The sequence below is a fragment of the Artemia franciscana genome, chromosome 1 (genome assembly GCF_032884065.1).
Source record: "Artemia franciscana chromosome 1, ASM3288406v1, whole genome shotgun sequence".
Taxonomy (NCBI): Eukaryota; Metazoa; Arthropoda; class Branchiopoda; order Anostraca; family Artemiidae; genus Artemia; species Artemia franciscana.
The window spans coordinates 10856665-10874312 of NC_088863.1; the positions used below are offsets into that span (position 1 = coordinate 10856665).

At 34.6% G+C, this 17648-nt stretch overlaps 1 protein-coding gene across 31 annotated transcripts in view; it reads left to right on the forward strand.

The window, feature by feature from the left end:
* LOC136025213 (twitchin-like) overlaps nt 1-17648 on the forward strand; it is a 397750-nt gene that overhangs the window by 123828 nt on the left and 256274 nt on the right. For all 31 annotated transcript variants that reach the window (XM_065701279.1, XM_065701032.1, XM_065701099.1 and 28 more), the window contains 3 exons: nt 70-95; nt 3980-4591; nt 10205-10243. In XM_065701279.1, coding sequence (XP_065557351.1) covers nt 70-95; nt 3980-4591; nt 10205-10243 — 677 coding nt within the window. The remainder of the gene's footprint in view (nt 1-69; nt 96-3979; nt 4592-10204; nt 10244-17648) is intronic.

Below are 17648 nucleotides of genomic sequence, written 5' to 3' on the forward strand. Positions count from 1 at the left end.
TGTTTAAAATCTTTTTGTTTTACCTATAAAAGTAAGACACAAAAACTAATTTTATGTTTTTTTTTTAAGCCAAAGAAGAGAAAAAAGAAAAAAAGGTAAGTTAAATGTTTATTATTAGTTTTCTAGGAAAATAACCTTAAAATTAAAACTTAAGAATCTATTTATTGAAGCAGACTATCTGATTTGCCAATTATCAAGTACAGTATAAACTTATAAATTTGTATCCCAAAATAACGGTTTGTCTCAGGCAGACTTTTCACGCTAAGTTAAGCTTATATTCTTTTTTCGGGGGGGAGGGGGGGGATCTGGCCCAATAATCATCCTTATTTGGATACGATATTAGCTTCTATATTGATAGTAGAATTATTAGAACACATAAAATTAATAGTATTTATGCTTTTGAAAGTACCCATTATAAATGCTTTTGCTTTTGAAAGTATCTATTATAAGATATACTGGCATGAATACATACTGATACAAGAGTAACATGCCTGGGACTTGTTTGTTGAGGACATGGACTCTTGCTGATGAAGTATTTTGCCTAATATGCGGTTACATAACGGTAATAACGGTTACATAACGGTAATAACGGTTATATAACGGCTTGTAATAGCGGTTACACAAGGCTGACACTGCAGCCCAGATGGGTGGCTGAACAAAAACAGCATGCAGTTCAAGCAAAGCAATGCTTTTTGCATTGCTTTGCAAAAAGCTTTTGCTTTTGCTTTTGCTTGTTTCATGTTTAGAAAAAATTGAATTTTATTTCACCGCGATGTGTTCTTCATTATTTAATTGCTGGTTCTATCATGCATTGCTGTAGTGAGTCGACATGCTGTCTGAATGCCAATGAAGGGACACTCAAACTGTTTCTGAAAGACTGCATTGACAGATTAGTTGCTTGCTCTTTGCCATAAAAATAATGTCATTCCTTCCATGACATAACGTTTTTGCTTTGGTAACTTTCCCTTTTTCGGTCAGTAATCGAATTCCTAAGGACTGGACGTAAATAACATATTCCAAAACAAAATTGATGTTTTTATTAATGCTGGTATGTCTTCAGCCAATTTCCGAACTTAGAATTCTAATATATTAGCTCTCATTTTCTGTATATTTTTTTATGCTGATTTGTTTGATTTTGGGAGATCGAAACAATAAACTAATTTTGCTGGATTATTGTGGATAATTACTGTAGAACTCCAAAGTTATCCAATCTGATATATTGCTTTACTTGATGCCTTGATAACAAATAAATTTTATGGCCTGAACGTCCATTTATTTATTAAAAATATTTTCTAAAAAACGTTACCTTTCCTGTAAAAAAATATAGCTTATCCCTCGCACGTTCACCCAGTGCATAGGTTGGAAGGTGCCCTACGTATGTCCAGTCTATATTTTGGGACTCTATTGAATAAAGCCATTCTAAGACCAGACTGGGTATAGACGCCATAGAAGAACAAAACATTGTGGTGGTCTAAAAAAAATGGGTTCTTGCAGGAGGTGTAGAGAGTGGAGCATTCCGTTTTGTTTGGTGGAAAAGAAAAATTTGCAAATAAAACAACCTCCGGGTACTAATGGTACTAGTTAATTAGCTATAAATTGATTAAGAGCAGGTTTTATAACTATTATTAACGAAAGTGATCTCTGGAGTTATAAATACTTTTTGTCGTGAATAATTTGAGTAAATAGCTTCAAAAGCGTAAGAGAGTATCCCAACGGCTCAAATATGTATCTAGTGTATCTTTTAGAGCGACGTAGAGCTTTCAGGTAAATATATTCTAAGACCACACTGGCTATACATGACGTATGAAGCAAAGAAGAATAAATAATAAATGAAAAATAAAATCAAATAGGCGAGAAAAACGTATGAGTGTCAATTCTGCTCTTTTGAGGTTTATTATACTTGTTTACGTATAATCATTACTACGTATACTTTTATAACGTATACTATATTACTATGTATACTACTTATACTTCAAAAGGTTAGGTTTTTTTCTGAGCCCTGAAAATGATTTGGTGGAGGTCTTTGTCGAAATAGCTGCTTATTTTCATTTCATATTTTGTTCTGGCTGATTTCTACTTGTTTTTATTTTCTTTTATCTTTTTTTTCTTCTTTGCTTCATACTTCTTACTGAATGAGACCTTTTTACTCTGGGTTTGTGTAAATTACTTGCAATTGGGGTTTAAGTTCACTCAGTCTCACTTAATATTCTCATTGATTAGAATATGTTCCTATTGCTCATATATAGTCTAACTTATCCTTATGCTATTCATGTATTCCAATTTTTATATTCTTCTTTTTCTTTTTATTGTTCTAATCTTCTATTTACTCTTTTCGTATTCTTATTAGCTGTTTAAAAAAAAAATATTTCTTTGAGTGTCCATATTTGTAAATTAAAAAAAATTTGCTAGACAATGCTGCCTATATTTAATTTTCGTGCTTTTTTTTGGGGGGGGGGGGGTGTGAGCTATTTTCTCTGTTTGATGAAAATCGGATGATTATACTTCTTAGATTTTTGTGAATTTACTATTTATCAAAAATTGAACCATTGGTCTAAATGGTTAAAGAGGGCTACTTGAAATACCACTTAGAGCCAGGAAAAAATAATGACTCTCTTATAAAAATGTATATCCAGCTTTAAGTTTGGGTGCTTCAAAATTAAATAAATCATGACTGTCTGACTGCAGTGTCTGTCAATAAATCATGACTGTATCAAATATCTATATTCAGTTTTCAGTTGAGGTGCATAAGGTTGACCCGTCAATAATAAAATCTGGAATAGAAGCTCTTAAGATACCAAAGACAATTGAAAAAATGTTTTGTCTCCTGGACCTTCTTAGTTCTAAGAACATCAGACAACTACGATTTTCTAAGCCTTTTTCTTTTCATTGTTTCAAAATCATGAAGTATTTTGGGGCGTACGGCGTTTTCATCGGTGTTGCCACGTTGAACTATGAAAAAAAAACAATACTAATTAGTTAGATTTGACAACGTAATATAATAGTAGGAACTGAACTATAATAGTAGGAACTGAAGAAAATATTTGAAAATATCTGTTAGAAATTTTTTTTTAATTTTCGAAATTATTAGAAAATAGCTTGGTCAGGAAAAAGCCCTAGTTTCAACAAAAAAAAAAACTATCAACGCAATCTAGTGTTTGGTAGCGCTTAGCATTTTTTTAATGTAATAATCAGAACAATTAATTTAATTAGTTTAATTGGTAAAATTACGGCAGTAATAAGTGTCTGATTTCTGTTCCTGATAGAGAAATGCTGACAGAAATTTAAAAATGGCAATTTATGCCTAATGCTAGATGTCGGTGGTTTTTGTTGACACTAGCACCAGTTTCAAATCTTATAAGTTACCCATACTCAAAACTTTAAATAAAGTGAAATGAGGATTTCAGCTATTGATGACCCACTTTTCAGTGAGTCGTATAAAATGTGCCCATTAACATAAAATACTACTCCTGACCGAACATTGACATTAATGGCGGTGTTCCCATCCTAGAAAGGAAAAAAAAATCATTGGTCAGCTCAAAACATACAAATTCGAAGAAGGAGTATTCTAAGAAAATTTTGTGCTCAATATACATTTTCACTCTACAGGACACCGTTTGCACGATTACCGAAATAGGGTATAAACATTAAAATCGTAGGTCTGACCAATACCATTCCTTAGTGATATATGCTGAGCAAAAACTTTTAAAACATAATTATGTTGATGGGCTGCAAGGCTGTTTCGAATTTATATTCAAATTAATTCTTAATTACATTTATCTTATTTTCTATAAAAGTGCGAGGGGGACTTCAAGTCTTAGAGTCAATGTCATGAATCTAACGAATTTCTTGCAATCTTTTGAAATTGAGCTTCATTTAATGCAAACAAAAAATAAGATTTGAAAAGCTTTTTAATAGTTGGTCGTGTAGATATCCAAGTGCATCTAATTAATCAATTATGCATTTATGAAACAATTCACAGAAAGATGAAATAAAAAAGCCAGAAGAAGCGAAGAGGGAAAAGCCAAAAGAAGAAGTTAAAGAGCCAGAAAAGCCAAAAGAAGTAAAGCAAGAGTCAAAGAAAGAGGAAGTTAAGGTTGAATCGAGAAAGCTTGAAGTACGGCAAGAAACAAAGTCAGAGGAAGTTAAGGTACAGACAAAGAAGCAGGAAGTAAAACAAGAAATAAGGAAAGAGGATGTCAAAGTTGAAATGCAGAAACAAGAAGTAAAGCAAGAAATGAAGAAAGAGGAAACTAAAGTTGAAATAAAGAAGCAAGAGAAATCAAAGCAAGAAGTAGCAAACGTAGAAAGTAAGAAAGAAGATGTAAAAGTGGAAGTAAAAGTTGATAAAAAAGAAGAAATTAAACCTGAACAAAAGATAGAACCAAAAGAACCCTCTAAACCCAAAGAAGAAACCAAACCAAAAGAAGAAATACAGCCAAAGGAAGAAGGCAAATCCAAAGAAGAGGTAAAACCGAAAGAAGAGGTAAAACCGAAAGAAGAAGTAGTTAAACCGCAGGAAAAGCCAAAAGTAACTGAACTGCCAGAAGCAAAAAAATCAGAGGTTAAAACAGAGAAAAAAGTTACAGTCAAGGTAAAAACACATTTACTTCATCTAACATGGCACTCAAGCATTCAATGCACTGTTAAACTAACATTTGCCACTAATCATTAAATTGTTTCTGCTGAATTGCTAGAAGTTTTACTACTACACTGTTTAGACAATTTTGCACTGTTTGTACTTTTTGCCAGTTACTAAGTTTATTATTCTTGTGTATTTTCACTATCACCACTGTTTGGGTAGATTCGCACTGTTTCTGTCTATTTTTACTGTATATGACTACTGTAAAGATTAAGGTATATTTTTTTTTTCATTTGCAAAAGCTTCGAGTGACGACCAAAATGTATTTAAGTAAAAAGAGAATTTCCAAAAAATTTTTTTGGCAAAAGATAGGTAACCCATGCTCAGAAACAAGCTGTGAATAGATACGCTGTTTATAATCTTTCTATAATTTTTATCTGTTTTGGAAAATAGATTGATTTAGAAAGGCTACAGTGCATTAGAAAAGCTTACGGTGCATCAACTTAGACAAATGAAGCTTTTAAATCTTTTGAAATGAATGCACTGTCACGTGGCACTACTGCCCCTAAACTGGGACGTTCAGTACATAGCTTGACACTTCTGAATCTGTTATCTCAGAATTTTGATTCGATAGAGTTGTCTCCCTCTTTATGTTAAAATTGTTGTTTCAAGCCGAAAATGGTTGAAAGTGCCGATTGGCTGTCGAACAGACTTTGTCATCATTCAACTCGTAAAAAATGCAAAATTGCACATTTTCCAAATAATGGCAATTTCTGGAGTATAGCTCTCTAATTTAATTCTCTCCTGCAGTTTTAATATACGGACAAAAGAAGACAATTTTGATGTAATTTCATACCTGAGATTCACTTCTATCCATTTACCAAATTATATTATAGAAATTTGGTGTGCATGTTTTTTTTTAGATTAAAAATTAAATTAGGGTGTTAGTTGACAGTTGAAAGAAAAAGGACAATTTTCCTAATTTTTCAGCAAGATTAGATCCTCCACCAAGAAAGAGTCTCAGTAATATCAAAATTTTGAGTCGCTGAACGGGTGAATCCGATACTAATGAAACTGATGAAATGAGTATCTTGCTCTTTTGGTGTTCGCAAAATCGCTTGTTTCAGAAGAAATACAAACTATCGAGATCACTCATGGGGATTGTTTTGGTTCTTTATTGGAAATCACGAAAAATTTTCAGGCTCGTAATTTTTGCTGATTAAGTCTAAGTTCAATGAATTTCACATGTTTATGGTCATCATAAGTAAAAAACGATATATATATATATATATATATATATATATATATATATATATATATATATATATATATATATATGATATATATATATATTATTATATATGTTAAATAATGTCTTTGACAACCCGGTTTTTCTATTTACAGAATGTAAGAGAGAGAGAAAATGGGTATAATTAGGTAAATCAGCGTAAAAAGAATTAAACACGAAAGGTCTGCATGTTTCGATTCCACGTCTGTGAGGCCTTTCCAAAAGGAAAAAAAAGTTAAATTAAATTAAAGTTAAATTAAACGCAGCATATAAAAAAAAGACAAAAAAAAATTGTTTGTCGTTTTCTTTTTATGTTGAGTTTAATTTTATTTTATTTTAATTTTTAATGGAATCGAAACACTCTGGTTTTTTATTATGTGAAGTTTGAATTTTTTCGTTTTTGTGGGGGGAGGGGGGTTTTTCCACTGTTTTATTTCAATTGTACACGTTTTTCTTTCTCTTAATTTTGTATATAGTTATCACAATTTTTTTTTTTTATAGAATTTCGATACTTATAGTTCGTTAAAACAAACTGTTTCGTAAACCAAACGTATAAATTATATGCTATTTCTTGTATTTTTCATAATTAACATCATAGAAATTGAGTCATCAAACAGTTTGTGGTAACGAGTTTCAGTTAATGCATCATAACAATGTTGTTCAATTAATAACATAACAATTAATATGTCAAACGAATTGGATTTTTATGCTGATTCCAAACATATAAAATTTTTAAGTCACTCATTAAAAGCTTAGGAAAATTTACTTCATTTTTGAACATAGGTAGAAACACCTCCAAATATGTAAATGAACTTAATAAAATTACATAATTAGGTTCAGCAAATCAGAAAAATCTACTATTGTAGATGTTTTAAGCTACTATTCCCAAAAAAATGTAAAATTTCGCTTTTATCCCCAAAAGAAAGATCTCGGGTGCGCCTTTATTTGTTTTATGTTCTTCCCAGGGGTTATTTTATTTAACCAATATCCTAGAAGATCAGGAGAGGGCTCATATGAATGAAAGTCAAATATCTAGTGCCCTTCTTTAGTGACCAAAAACATTTTATCTCGGGAAAGTGGGGCTGTCTGCCTCTTTGTGGCGCCAAACTACGATTTTGCCGCAAAGAGACATTATAGATTAATATAGCCAATATATGAATATAGCCAATCGATTAGTATAACCAATATATGAATATATAGGAAGAGTGGGGTGTAGGAAAGGGGTAGAGAAGGGTGTGCAAAAGCACAGAATGGCTGGCCCTCATCCCCCCATACCCTTCCCGGCTGAAGGGTCTTAAGACGGAGATCAGCACCGCCGATTTGGACCTTAAGGATCTAGTGCCGCATCCTTTACCCTCTTTTTACCTTACCTATATGAATATAGCCAATCGACTAATATAGCCAATATAGATATAATATAGCCAACATATGAATATAGTCAATCGATTAATATAGCCAATATAGATATAATATAGCCAATATATGAATATATAGGAAGGGTGGGGTGTAGGAAAGGGGTAGGGAAGGGTGGATGGCTGGTCCTCATTCCCCCATTGTACGTCCTGGCTGAAGGGCCTTGAGACGGAGATCAGCACCGCTGGTTCGGACCTTAAGGATCTAGTGCCACATCCTTTACCCTCTTTTTACCTTACCTATATGAATATAGCCAATCGATTAATGTAGCCAATGTAATATAGCCAGTCGATACGACAAACGAATTTTCTTATATTTCCTTTTCCACAGCTTCAATGGAGTCAGCAATGCTGAATTTTCCAACTAAATAAGAGTTGCGGGTCCAAGGGGGAAAACATAAAAGATATTTTGTCAACCGGAAGCAAACTGAACGAATTTTGGACTTGTCAGATTTTGTGAGCATTTTGTGAGTATATGATCCCTCTTGCTTCTATGCTGAGGGAGAGGGGCAATAGTGCAACAATCTATTTCTAAGTAGTACTAAATAGCACATTCACACGCCTATCGCCACAGAGGTGGAATAAGTGAGACAGGGCATCATGAGCCTCGCCATAAGTTTCTGTAAGGGAGGGAGACTGCCAAGAGCATTATTTCAGCAACTTTTAGCGGTAATAGATTTCTTTTTCTATTTATATACAATGTTTCATTGTATGTTAGCATATGTATGCAATGTATTTAAATATAAGATAACCCTACTGTAGAGGTCGTGATGGCATTAGTTGCGTAGAAGGTCAAAAGTCACGCTGAATTTCTATCATTATGAAAAATAAGGCCTCTCTCCGTCCAGCTAATATTTTATAGTAGAAATATTATTAAGAACTTATTCGAGAAAACTTAGGCTGATCAAAAACTTTGACTAAATATTGATTGACTAAATAAAGAGCATGAAAATAGTGACATGTCATTTTTACCGACTCCTGCAGTGATTTTACATATCGTATTCAAAACAGACATTATGCTAGTTATTGATAAAAAAAACAGTGAATAAAAATGACCAGCCAGTGGGTAAAATCCCCCCCCCTCAAAAAAATCGGCTAGTAACGACCCTGATTTCACTGCCTTGGGCAAATTCCCTGTTGTTTTACTAGTTGTTGTTCTACGCAAAAGCGATACCTCAGTAAAGAGTGAATTGCGCTCCATGTACTTTTTTTTATTATTATTTATTTTCCGCCAAGCCAGTTTATATGGAAAAAGTGTTCGTAAGAACTTCAGAGGGGACTAATTCCAATGTATATTGAAAGTTCTGGTGCTTTTTCTAAGAGTCAAAAGTGTTTTAAGGGTAACCAGCCTCCTCCAAGCCCCTTGCGTTGTTTGCAACCATAGGTGACTTGGGGAAATCAGGTTCCATCAAAAGACTAAAACATAAAAAATAATCGTAAAACCAGGAGTGTAACTTGACCTTTTTAAAGTCAACATTACGCACAAGAACACTTTTACGCACAAGTTTTTAGCCTTGGTGACCTCGAATGTAGGAAAGCTCAATCTTTAACTTAGCGGGTTTGTTTCAAGCCTTTCATTTACTGAGAGAAATAAAGACTCAAGAAAGCCTAGTGACTGAAAGGTTGATATTAAATTAGCAAGAGAGGTAATATCAAAAATGATTGCTTTTGACTGAAGCTTGTTTCTGACCACTGAATTTGATTTCTTCTCAACCATGTTTGATACTTTTCTTTTTATGTTAAGGTTTTGATGGTTTAATTTGGGTTTTGTAATTTTCTTGCGAATATATTTGGCCATAAAGTTTTTGTTTTTCAGTGTGTATTTCCTTCAATAACTAAATAAAGTACTATTATTAATACTAATAATAATAATTATAATAAATAAATAAAGTATTATTATTTAGTTCTCTTATATCCTTTAGCTCGGAATCAGAAACTCATTGTAAAATTTGAATTGAGGTATCGAATGTCGAATATCGATATAGGAATATCAATTAAATCGATTGTATATCAATTATAGGAAAAAGACTTTCTAAAAGAGGTATTGTCTAGAAATTTATTCTTGTATTACCCTAATTTTGGCTTTCTGAAATTTTAATATTTTCTACAGTATCTAAGCGAATTATTATTCTGAGAACTTGATTGAATTTTTGTAGTCGCTTTAAAGGTTTTTCAAACAAAAGGTCAGAATATTTAACATATTAACGACCTCATTGACCTCAATATCCATCCTTAAATACTGCTTATTAATATTGTCTTCCGAGGATCCATCACAATTCATATACATCCATAATAGTGGCAATATTTCAAAAGCAAAATTTTGAAAAGCATTATACAATACATCGAATTATTATTTTGAGAACTTAATTGAAATTTTGTAATCGCTTTAAAGGTTGTTCAAACAAAAGGTCAAAATATTTAACAAATTAACGGCCTCATTGACCTCAATATCCATCTTTAGCTGCTGCTTATTAATATTGTCTTCCGGGGATCCATCACAATTCATATACATCCATTATAGTGGCAACATTTCAAAAGCAAAAATTTGAAAAGCATTATACAATACATCAAAACGTGTTAAAATATAAAAAAGATGTCGATGTTGTGAGTACGATCGTCAGTTTTGAATAATTGTAGTACGTATATTATATTCTTATTATATTTTAAGACTGTTAGCATAAATTTGGATAAGTTGAGAGGAGAGTGTTTGACCTGAAAAGTTAACCGTGAAGGGGGAACGGCATTTTGCAAAAAAAATGGGAAATTGCAATTTTTCTTAATATTGTACACATTTAGTAATGTTTTGTGTTCTTGGTCTTCCAGAAGAGGGGAGGTGTATATGAGCCTGATAACCATTAAAAAAATCGGAAACAATCTATCCTGTCTCCAATTTTCTATGTTTCTAATTTGCTTCCAAATTTTCAGGTGGAGGAAAAGAAGGAAGAGGTGAAAGTAAAGGAAAAGGTATGTTTTTTTTTTTATAAATTATTATCTTATAAGTAGTAATTTAAAAGATAAATAGCATTGACCTGGGCTATCCGATTCCACAATCCCGCCGTGCTAAAATATCCCTTTGTATTATCCATTTATGATATAGTACCCAATATATCAGCAAAAAAGCTTTATCTGCTTACGCATTATAGTGGTTTAGAAAATTTGTCTAAAATGTGAAATAACGAAACATTTTTATCTTTAATATAACAATGATGTCAAGACTTCATGTTAAAAGCCATACGAACACGAAAATCAAAAACGTGGATGAAAAACTAATAGAGACGGGAAGTGGAGGAAAAAAAATAATAGTTTCTTATCCCTTTTCAGGACAATGTCACTCTTTTCGTATGTTTTAAAGTCATGTTTTGAACCTTCAAAGGGGTCGAGGAAAGGCTGTATCCTTTGGGGATTAGGAGGTTTGATCCCCCCCCCAAGAAATGTTTTCCAACTCGTAAAAAACTTAACAAAAATAAATAAAAAACATTTTTAATGGGTTTTTTAAAGTTTTTCATACCCCTCCACCTCCCCGAAAAAAATTGTTTGTAAAAAAAAACAAAAAAATCGTCGATACGGTCCTGGGTCCAGGCCTCTTCAATGCACCTTCTGTGTAAAGTAATAAAAATGGAAGTAATTGTTTTGTGTAAATTACTGTGTAATATATTATCTTATTATTTTATGACTTATTTTCTGATAAAAAAAAAACACGATTTCAGAGAGTGATTGGTGTGGAATCGTTCTGTGTAAGACATAACTCAGAACCAGTATACAAAAAATACCATCAAAATTAAGCTTTGAAGAAATTCAAACTCACTTTCAGTGAATATTCAAATATTTTTCATTTATTTGATTTATTCTCATGGTAGCTGTCTATTTATGACATAATTCATGGCACCAGGGTGCTAAAACTTAGAATCTTATTGGCCACTTGGAAACCAATTACCGTTAGAGTTTGCCGTTACCGTTAATTACCGTTTACCGTTACCGTTAATTACCGTTACCGTTACCGTTAGGTTTCTCGTTAGAGTTTTCCCTGTTGAATTTCCTTTAACCTCGTAAAAAAGAGCTTTTTAGAGTGGCTAGCACAGCAAAGTTATTTCCGAGTTATTGCACGGGCCGATGCATTCCGTGGATAAAGAATAGAGGTGAAGTACCTTATACTTATCCTCAGATGCAGAGGCGGTGCTCTGGTATTACTAGGTACCTTTGCTGAGCTTGTAGCTCAGCACTTTCATGGCACTTTTCATTAATCGATTGGTCGTCTACTCTTGGTAGAAAAGGGAGCATCAAGAACCAGCTGTCCACCCCCACCCCTATGCATCGTGTATTAACCCATTTCACTAAACTTTGGCTCGTTTTCTTTAATTTATGTTTCATTTATTTGTTCCCAAATAACAAAAAGAAAATAAATAGTGACAAGATGTAAGATGTGCGGTGGTTTAACGGAGAAAAACAAGCACCAAAAAAGACAAACACAGTATGCTTATCCCCTTTCTCCTATCCCCCCTAGATGTTTCTCCTTTCCGCTACCCCCCCCCCCTAGATTTTGAAAATTTATTTTGTTTTTTTTTCATTGAAAATTGCCTGTTTTTGTTTTTTTTTTCGAGAAAAATGAAAAAAATGCCTGTTTTTGGTATTTTAATTGAGAAAAATGTTAAAAATTGCCAGTTTCTGGTATATTAGTTGAGAACAAGAGCTAAGAGCTCATATGGCACTTGTGACGAGGCAAGAAGAGCTACGAGCCAAGAGCTCATATGGTACGAGCTCTAACAAAATTCTAAAAATCAATAGATTTATTTAAAAGGAAAGTCAGAGGGTTAGTGCCGGTCAGGATTTAAAATAAGAGCTCTGAGTCACGATGTCCTTCTAAATATCAAAATTCATTAAGATCCGATCACCCACTCGCAAGTTATAAATGCCTAATTTTTTCTAATTTTTCTTCTCCCTTTAGCCCCCCAGATAGTCGAATCTGGGAAAACGACTTTATCAAGTCAAATTGCGTAGCTCCCTGACACGCCTACCCATTTTCGTCGTCCTAGCACGTCCATAAGCTCCAAACTCGCCAAATCACGGAACCCCTCCCCCCAACTCCTCCAAGAAGAGCGAATCCAGTACGGTTACGTCAATCTTGTATCAAGGACATTTGCTTATTCTATCCACCAAGCTTCTTCCCGATTCCTCCACTCCTAGTGTTTTCCAAGATCCCCCCCCAACTCCCCCAATGTCAAAAGATCTTGTCGGGATTTGAAATAAGAGCTCTGAGACATGAATTCCTTCTAAATATCAAATTTCATTAAGATCTGATCACCTATTCGTAATATAAAAATACCCCAATTTTCACATTTTCCAAGAATTCCGGTTTCCCCCTCCAACTCCCCCCAATGTCACAGGATCTGGACTGAATTTAAAATTAGAGCTTTAAAGCACAAAATCCTTCTAAATATCAAATTTCATTAAGATCTGGTCACCCTTTCGTAAGTTACAAATGCCTCAATTTTCAAAATTACCCCCCCCCCCCAAATCCACCAAAGAGAGCAGATCCGGTCCGGTTATGTCAGTCACGTATCTTAGACAGGTTTTATTCTTCCCATCCAGTTTCATCCTGATCTCACCGCTTTAAGTATTTTCTAAGATCTCTGGTCCCCCCCACCCCCACCCCCAAAGACGCTGGATGCGGTTGAGATTTAAAATAAGAGATCCGAGTCACAAGGTCCTTCTAAATATGAAGTTTTATGAAGATCCGATCACTCATTCGTAAGTTAAAAATACGTCATGTTTTCTAATTTTTCATAATTAACCCCCCCCCTCAATAGAGCAGATCCGTTCAAATTATGTAAATCATGTGTCTAAGACTTCTGCTTATTTTTCCCACCAATTTTCATCCCGATCCCTCCAATCTAAGCGTTTTCCATGATTTAAGGTTCCCCCACCCCAAACTCCCCCCAATGTCACCAGATCCGTTCGAGATTTAAAATAAGAGCTTTGAGACACTATATCCTTCTAAATATTAAATTTCATTGAGATCCGATCACCCATTCGTAAGTTAAAAGTACCTCATTTTTCTAATGTTTCAGAATTAACCCCCCCCCAACTACCCCAAAGAGAGCGGACCCGTTCCGGCTATGTCAATCATGTATCTAGGACTTCTGCTTATTTTTCCCACCAAGTTTCATCCCGATCCCTCCACTCTAAGTGTTTTCCAAGATTTTAGGTTTCCCCTCCCAACTCCCCCCCCCAGTGTTACCAGATTCGGTCGAGATTTAAAATAAGAGCTCTGAGACACGACATCTTTCTAAATATCAAATTTCATTGAGATCCGATCACCCGTTTGTAAGTTAAAAATCCCTCATTTTTTCTAATTTTCTAGAATTACCCCCCCCAACTACCCCAAAGAGAGCAGATCCGTTCTAGTTGTGTCAATCATGTATCTAGGACTTGTGCTTATTTTTCCCACCAAGTTTCATCCCGATCCCTCAACTCTTAAGTGTTTTCCAAGATTTTAGGCTTCCCCCTCCCAATGCCCCCCCCCCCCCCAATGTCACCAGGTCCGATCGTGATTTAAAATAAGAGCTCTGAGACACGATATCCTTCTAAATATCAAATTTCATTGAGATCCGATCATCCGTTCGTAAGTTAAAAATGCCTCAACTTTTCTATAACAACAGAAGCCTTTTTCTATAAATGCCTCAATTATTTACCTCAACTTTTCCAATTTTTCAGAATTAACTCCCCCCCAACTACCCCAAAGAGAGCGGATCCATTCCGGTTATGTCAATCATGTATCTAGGACTTGTACTTATTTTTCTCACCAAGTTTCATCCCGATCTCCCCACTCTAAGTGTCTTCCAAGATTTTAGGTTTCCCCCTTCCAGCTCCCCCCCCCCCAATGTCACCAGGTCCGGTCGGGATTTAAAATAAGAGCTCTGAGACACGATATCCTTCTAAATATCAAGTTTCATTGAGATCCGATCACCCGTTCGTAAGTTAAAATGCCTCATTTTTTCTATTTTTTTAGAATTAACCCCCCCCCATCTACCCCAAAGAGAGGGGATCCGTTCCGGTTATTTCAATCATGTATTTAGGACTTGTGCTTATTTTTCCCGCCAAGTTTCATCCCGATCCCTCCACTCTGAGTGTTTTCCAAGATTTTAGGTCCCCCCTCCTAACTCCCCCCCAATGTCACCGGATCCGGTCGGGATTTTAAATAACAGCTATGAGACACGATATCCTTCCAAACACCAAATTTCATTAAGATCTGATCAACCGTTCGTAAGTTAAAAATACTTCAATTTTTTCTATTTTTTCCGAATTAACGGGCCCCCCACTCCCCGCCAATGGTCAAATCGGGAAAACGACTATTTCTAATTTAAGCTGGTCCAGTCCCTGATACGCCTGCCAAATTTCATCGTCCTAGCTTACCTGGAAGTGCCTAAAGTAGCAAAACTGGGACCGACAGACCGTCAGACCGACAGAATTTGCGATTGCTATATGTCACTTGGTTAATACCAAGTGCCATAAAAATAAAGCAGTTACCTGTTTTTTGTATTTTAATTGAGGAAAATGAAAAAACTGCCTGTTTTTGGTATTTTAATTGAGAAAAATGAAAAATTGCCTTTTTTGGGTGTTTAATTTAGAAAAATGAAAAAGGAACCAGTTGCATCTTCAGAATTTGAAAAAATAAATGTTATCCCCCTCCCAAGTTTCTGTCAATTAAAAACTCAGAAACAGGATCAAATTTCTTTTGTTTTAGCTAATCAACTATCCTAATCTGCTTCATCCTAATCGAATTTTATCCTAATCAAACTCGAAATTGCAATTGTTATTCATTTTCTTTCATCTCAAAAGATATCTCTAGATACCATATAACTGTTATCTATAAATAAATTTTATCTGTGTGTCCAAATTGTTACTTAACAAAATTGTGTAGTGTCTGAAAGAAAACATGAAAAAAAAAATTGAAATCAATGATAAGACATAATTACTGCAAATTCATGCATGAATAAGCCCTCTCCTGACAATCTGCTATAACCGACTCGATAAAAAAAAAAGACAAGGATGTGTCCGTGACCATCCTTCTTGGAAAAGATTGATTATTCTTGGATAGAGGAAATGGTTCTCTCCTGACAAGCTACGATAAGAGGCTCGGGATCATCACCCCTAAAAAAAAAAAAAAAAAAAAACATCCTTCTTGGAAAAGATTGATTCTACTTGGATTGAGGAAATGGTCCTCTCTTGACAATCTACGATAAGTGGCTCCATATCATCACCCCTAGAAAAAAATAACAACAAAAAGACAAGGATGTACCCGTGACCATCCTCCTTGGAAAAGATTGATTATTCTTGGATAGAGGAAATGGTTCTCTCCTGACAAGCTACGATAAGAGGCTCGGGATCATCACCCCTAAAAAAAAAAAAAAAACATCCTTCTTGGAAAAGATTGATTCTACTTGGATTGAGGAAATGGTCCTCTCTTGACAATCTACGATAAGTGGCTCCATATCATCACCCCTAGAAAAAAAAACAACAAAAAGACAAGGATGTACCCGTGACCATCCTCCTTGGAAACAGTAGATCCTCCCTGGAAAGATGAAATAGCACTCTCCTGATAATCTACGATAATCAGCTCGTGATCATCACCCCTAGAAAACAACAACAGAATCACAAGGCCGTTTCCGTGACCCTCCGTCTTGGAAAAGATAGATGGTAACGGGAAACCTCCGTTTTATGGTTTTTGTACATGAAGAATTTCAAAGGAATTATTTGAAATTCTTTTCGTGTACACATTGTAATGAAATTCCTTTTTTTTTTCTAAATTTTTAGTTTTCTTTTGATAAGAAAAAATTAATTTGTAGTTTGTTGCCCTAACCTGTCTAATCGACAACTCTCATGTTTGAGAGAGGGGCTGGGAATCACCTCAATGCCCTTGTTTTAAGGTCAAGCTGAATTATCGTATACTGTGGCTTTAAGAATGATGGTTATCTGTGAAAAAGTAAACTTTCGAAAAAATCTTTTGAAGACAAATCTGTAATCTCACAATTTTAGGGTGGGAACTTTTTTTTTTGAAATTTTTGGAAATTTAGAGATTCAGGAATTCTTTTTTTTCATGACTCATCTTGTTTTAGAGAATGACATTCAACCCTTCCACTTCTGTTCAAGTAAGCAAATAGATGTAACTGCTTATGTCATTCTCGAAATATGCTTGCAAGACGAAGGGACCTGTCACCCTGAAGTAGGCCCACAAATATTTCATATCAAGCCCAAATATTATCATCATTTGAAAGTAGATTAGGCTTGCTAGGGTGTTTTATTGAAGTTTTGACAATATTTTCACGCTCTTTGACACTTTAGACCTCCCCCGCCCCATCCTAAGGAATATTTAATGAACACCCCGGTAATTATTGTGGCGGAGATCGACTCAGGGCAGTATCAAGAATTTTAAAAGGATTTAAAAGGGGTTTCTAAAACGATTCGGGGGAAGTTCACAAAAAGCTTTAAAAACGCATGAAAAATTTGTTTATATTAATTTTTGCTACGTTTCTACGAGTTGGACAAACATTTCGGGGAGAGGTGGCTCAAGCCCTCTAGCCACTGCCCTGAATACGGCCTTGGCTGGGCTATACTGTTTATTGATGAATCCTCATTTAATTAAATCAGTCAAATGAGACCAAAAATACTTGTTTACAACTAATAACAGCTGTCTATATTGTATGGACGGAATATATCTTCAAGGACGTATACTTCATCGTGCGGCAGTAGTTCTGAAACTAGGAGGCCATATGCATAACTTCTAGATAGCTCACAATCAGGCCATATGCATAACTTCTAGATAGCTCACAATCAGCTGGCTTCATCAGAATGTTCACTCAATTGCATTGTGGCCTTCTTGTGGTGCTAATTGTTATTTTGCCCATACATAACTTCTAGATAGCTCACAATCAGCTGGCTTCATCAGAATGTTCACTCAATTGCATTGTGGCCTTCTTGTGGTGCTAATTGTTATTTTGCCCCCACAGAATAGTCAAAATTGTCACTTTGCTGTGGCCTAATAGCATTTTTATTTAGGAATAATACAATAGCTATCATCTTTTTAATAAGCCCTTTCCCAATATTCTCTGAGCACTCTTTTAAAACTTTCACCCCTCAATAAAGAAACTAAATTTTTAGATAAATAGATGCATGTGACCATTGCTATTTAGAAGACTGTAACATTTTGTATTTTTGTAAGGAAGGGTTTGAAACTTGTGCTTCAAGCTTATTAAGTATGCTGTTGCTCTTGATTTTTGTAAAATCTACCCTCCTTTTTGGGGATGCTTTTCTTTGTTTTGGTAATTATGCGAATTTTTTCCTTGTTAAATTTTCATTAGTAGTTTAAAGGCTA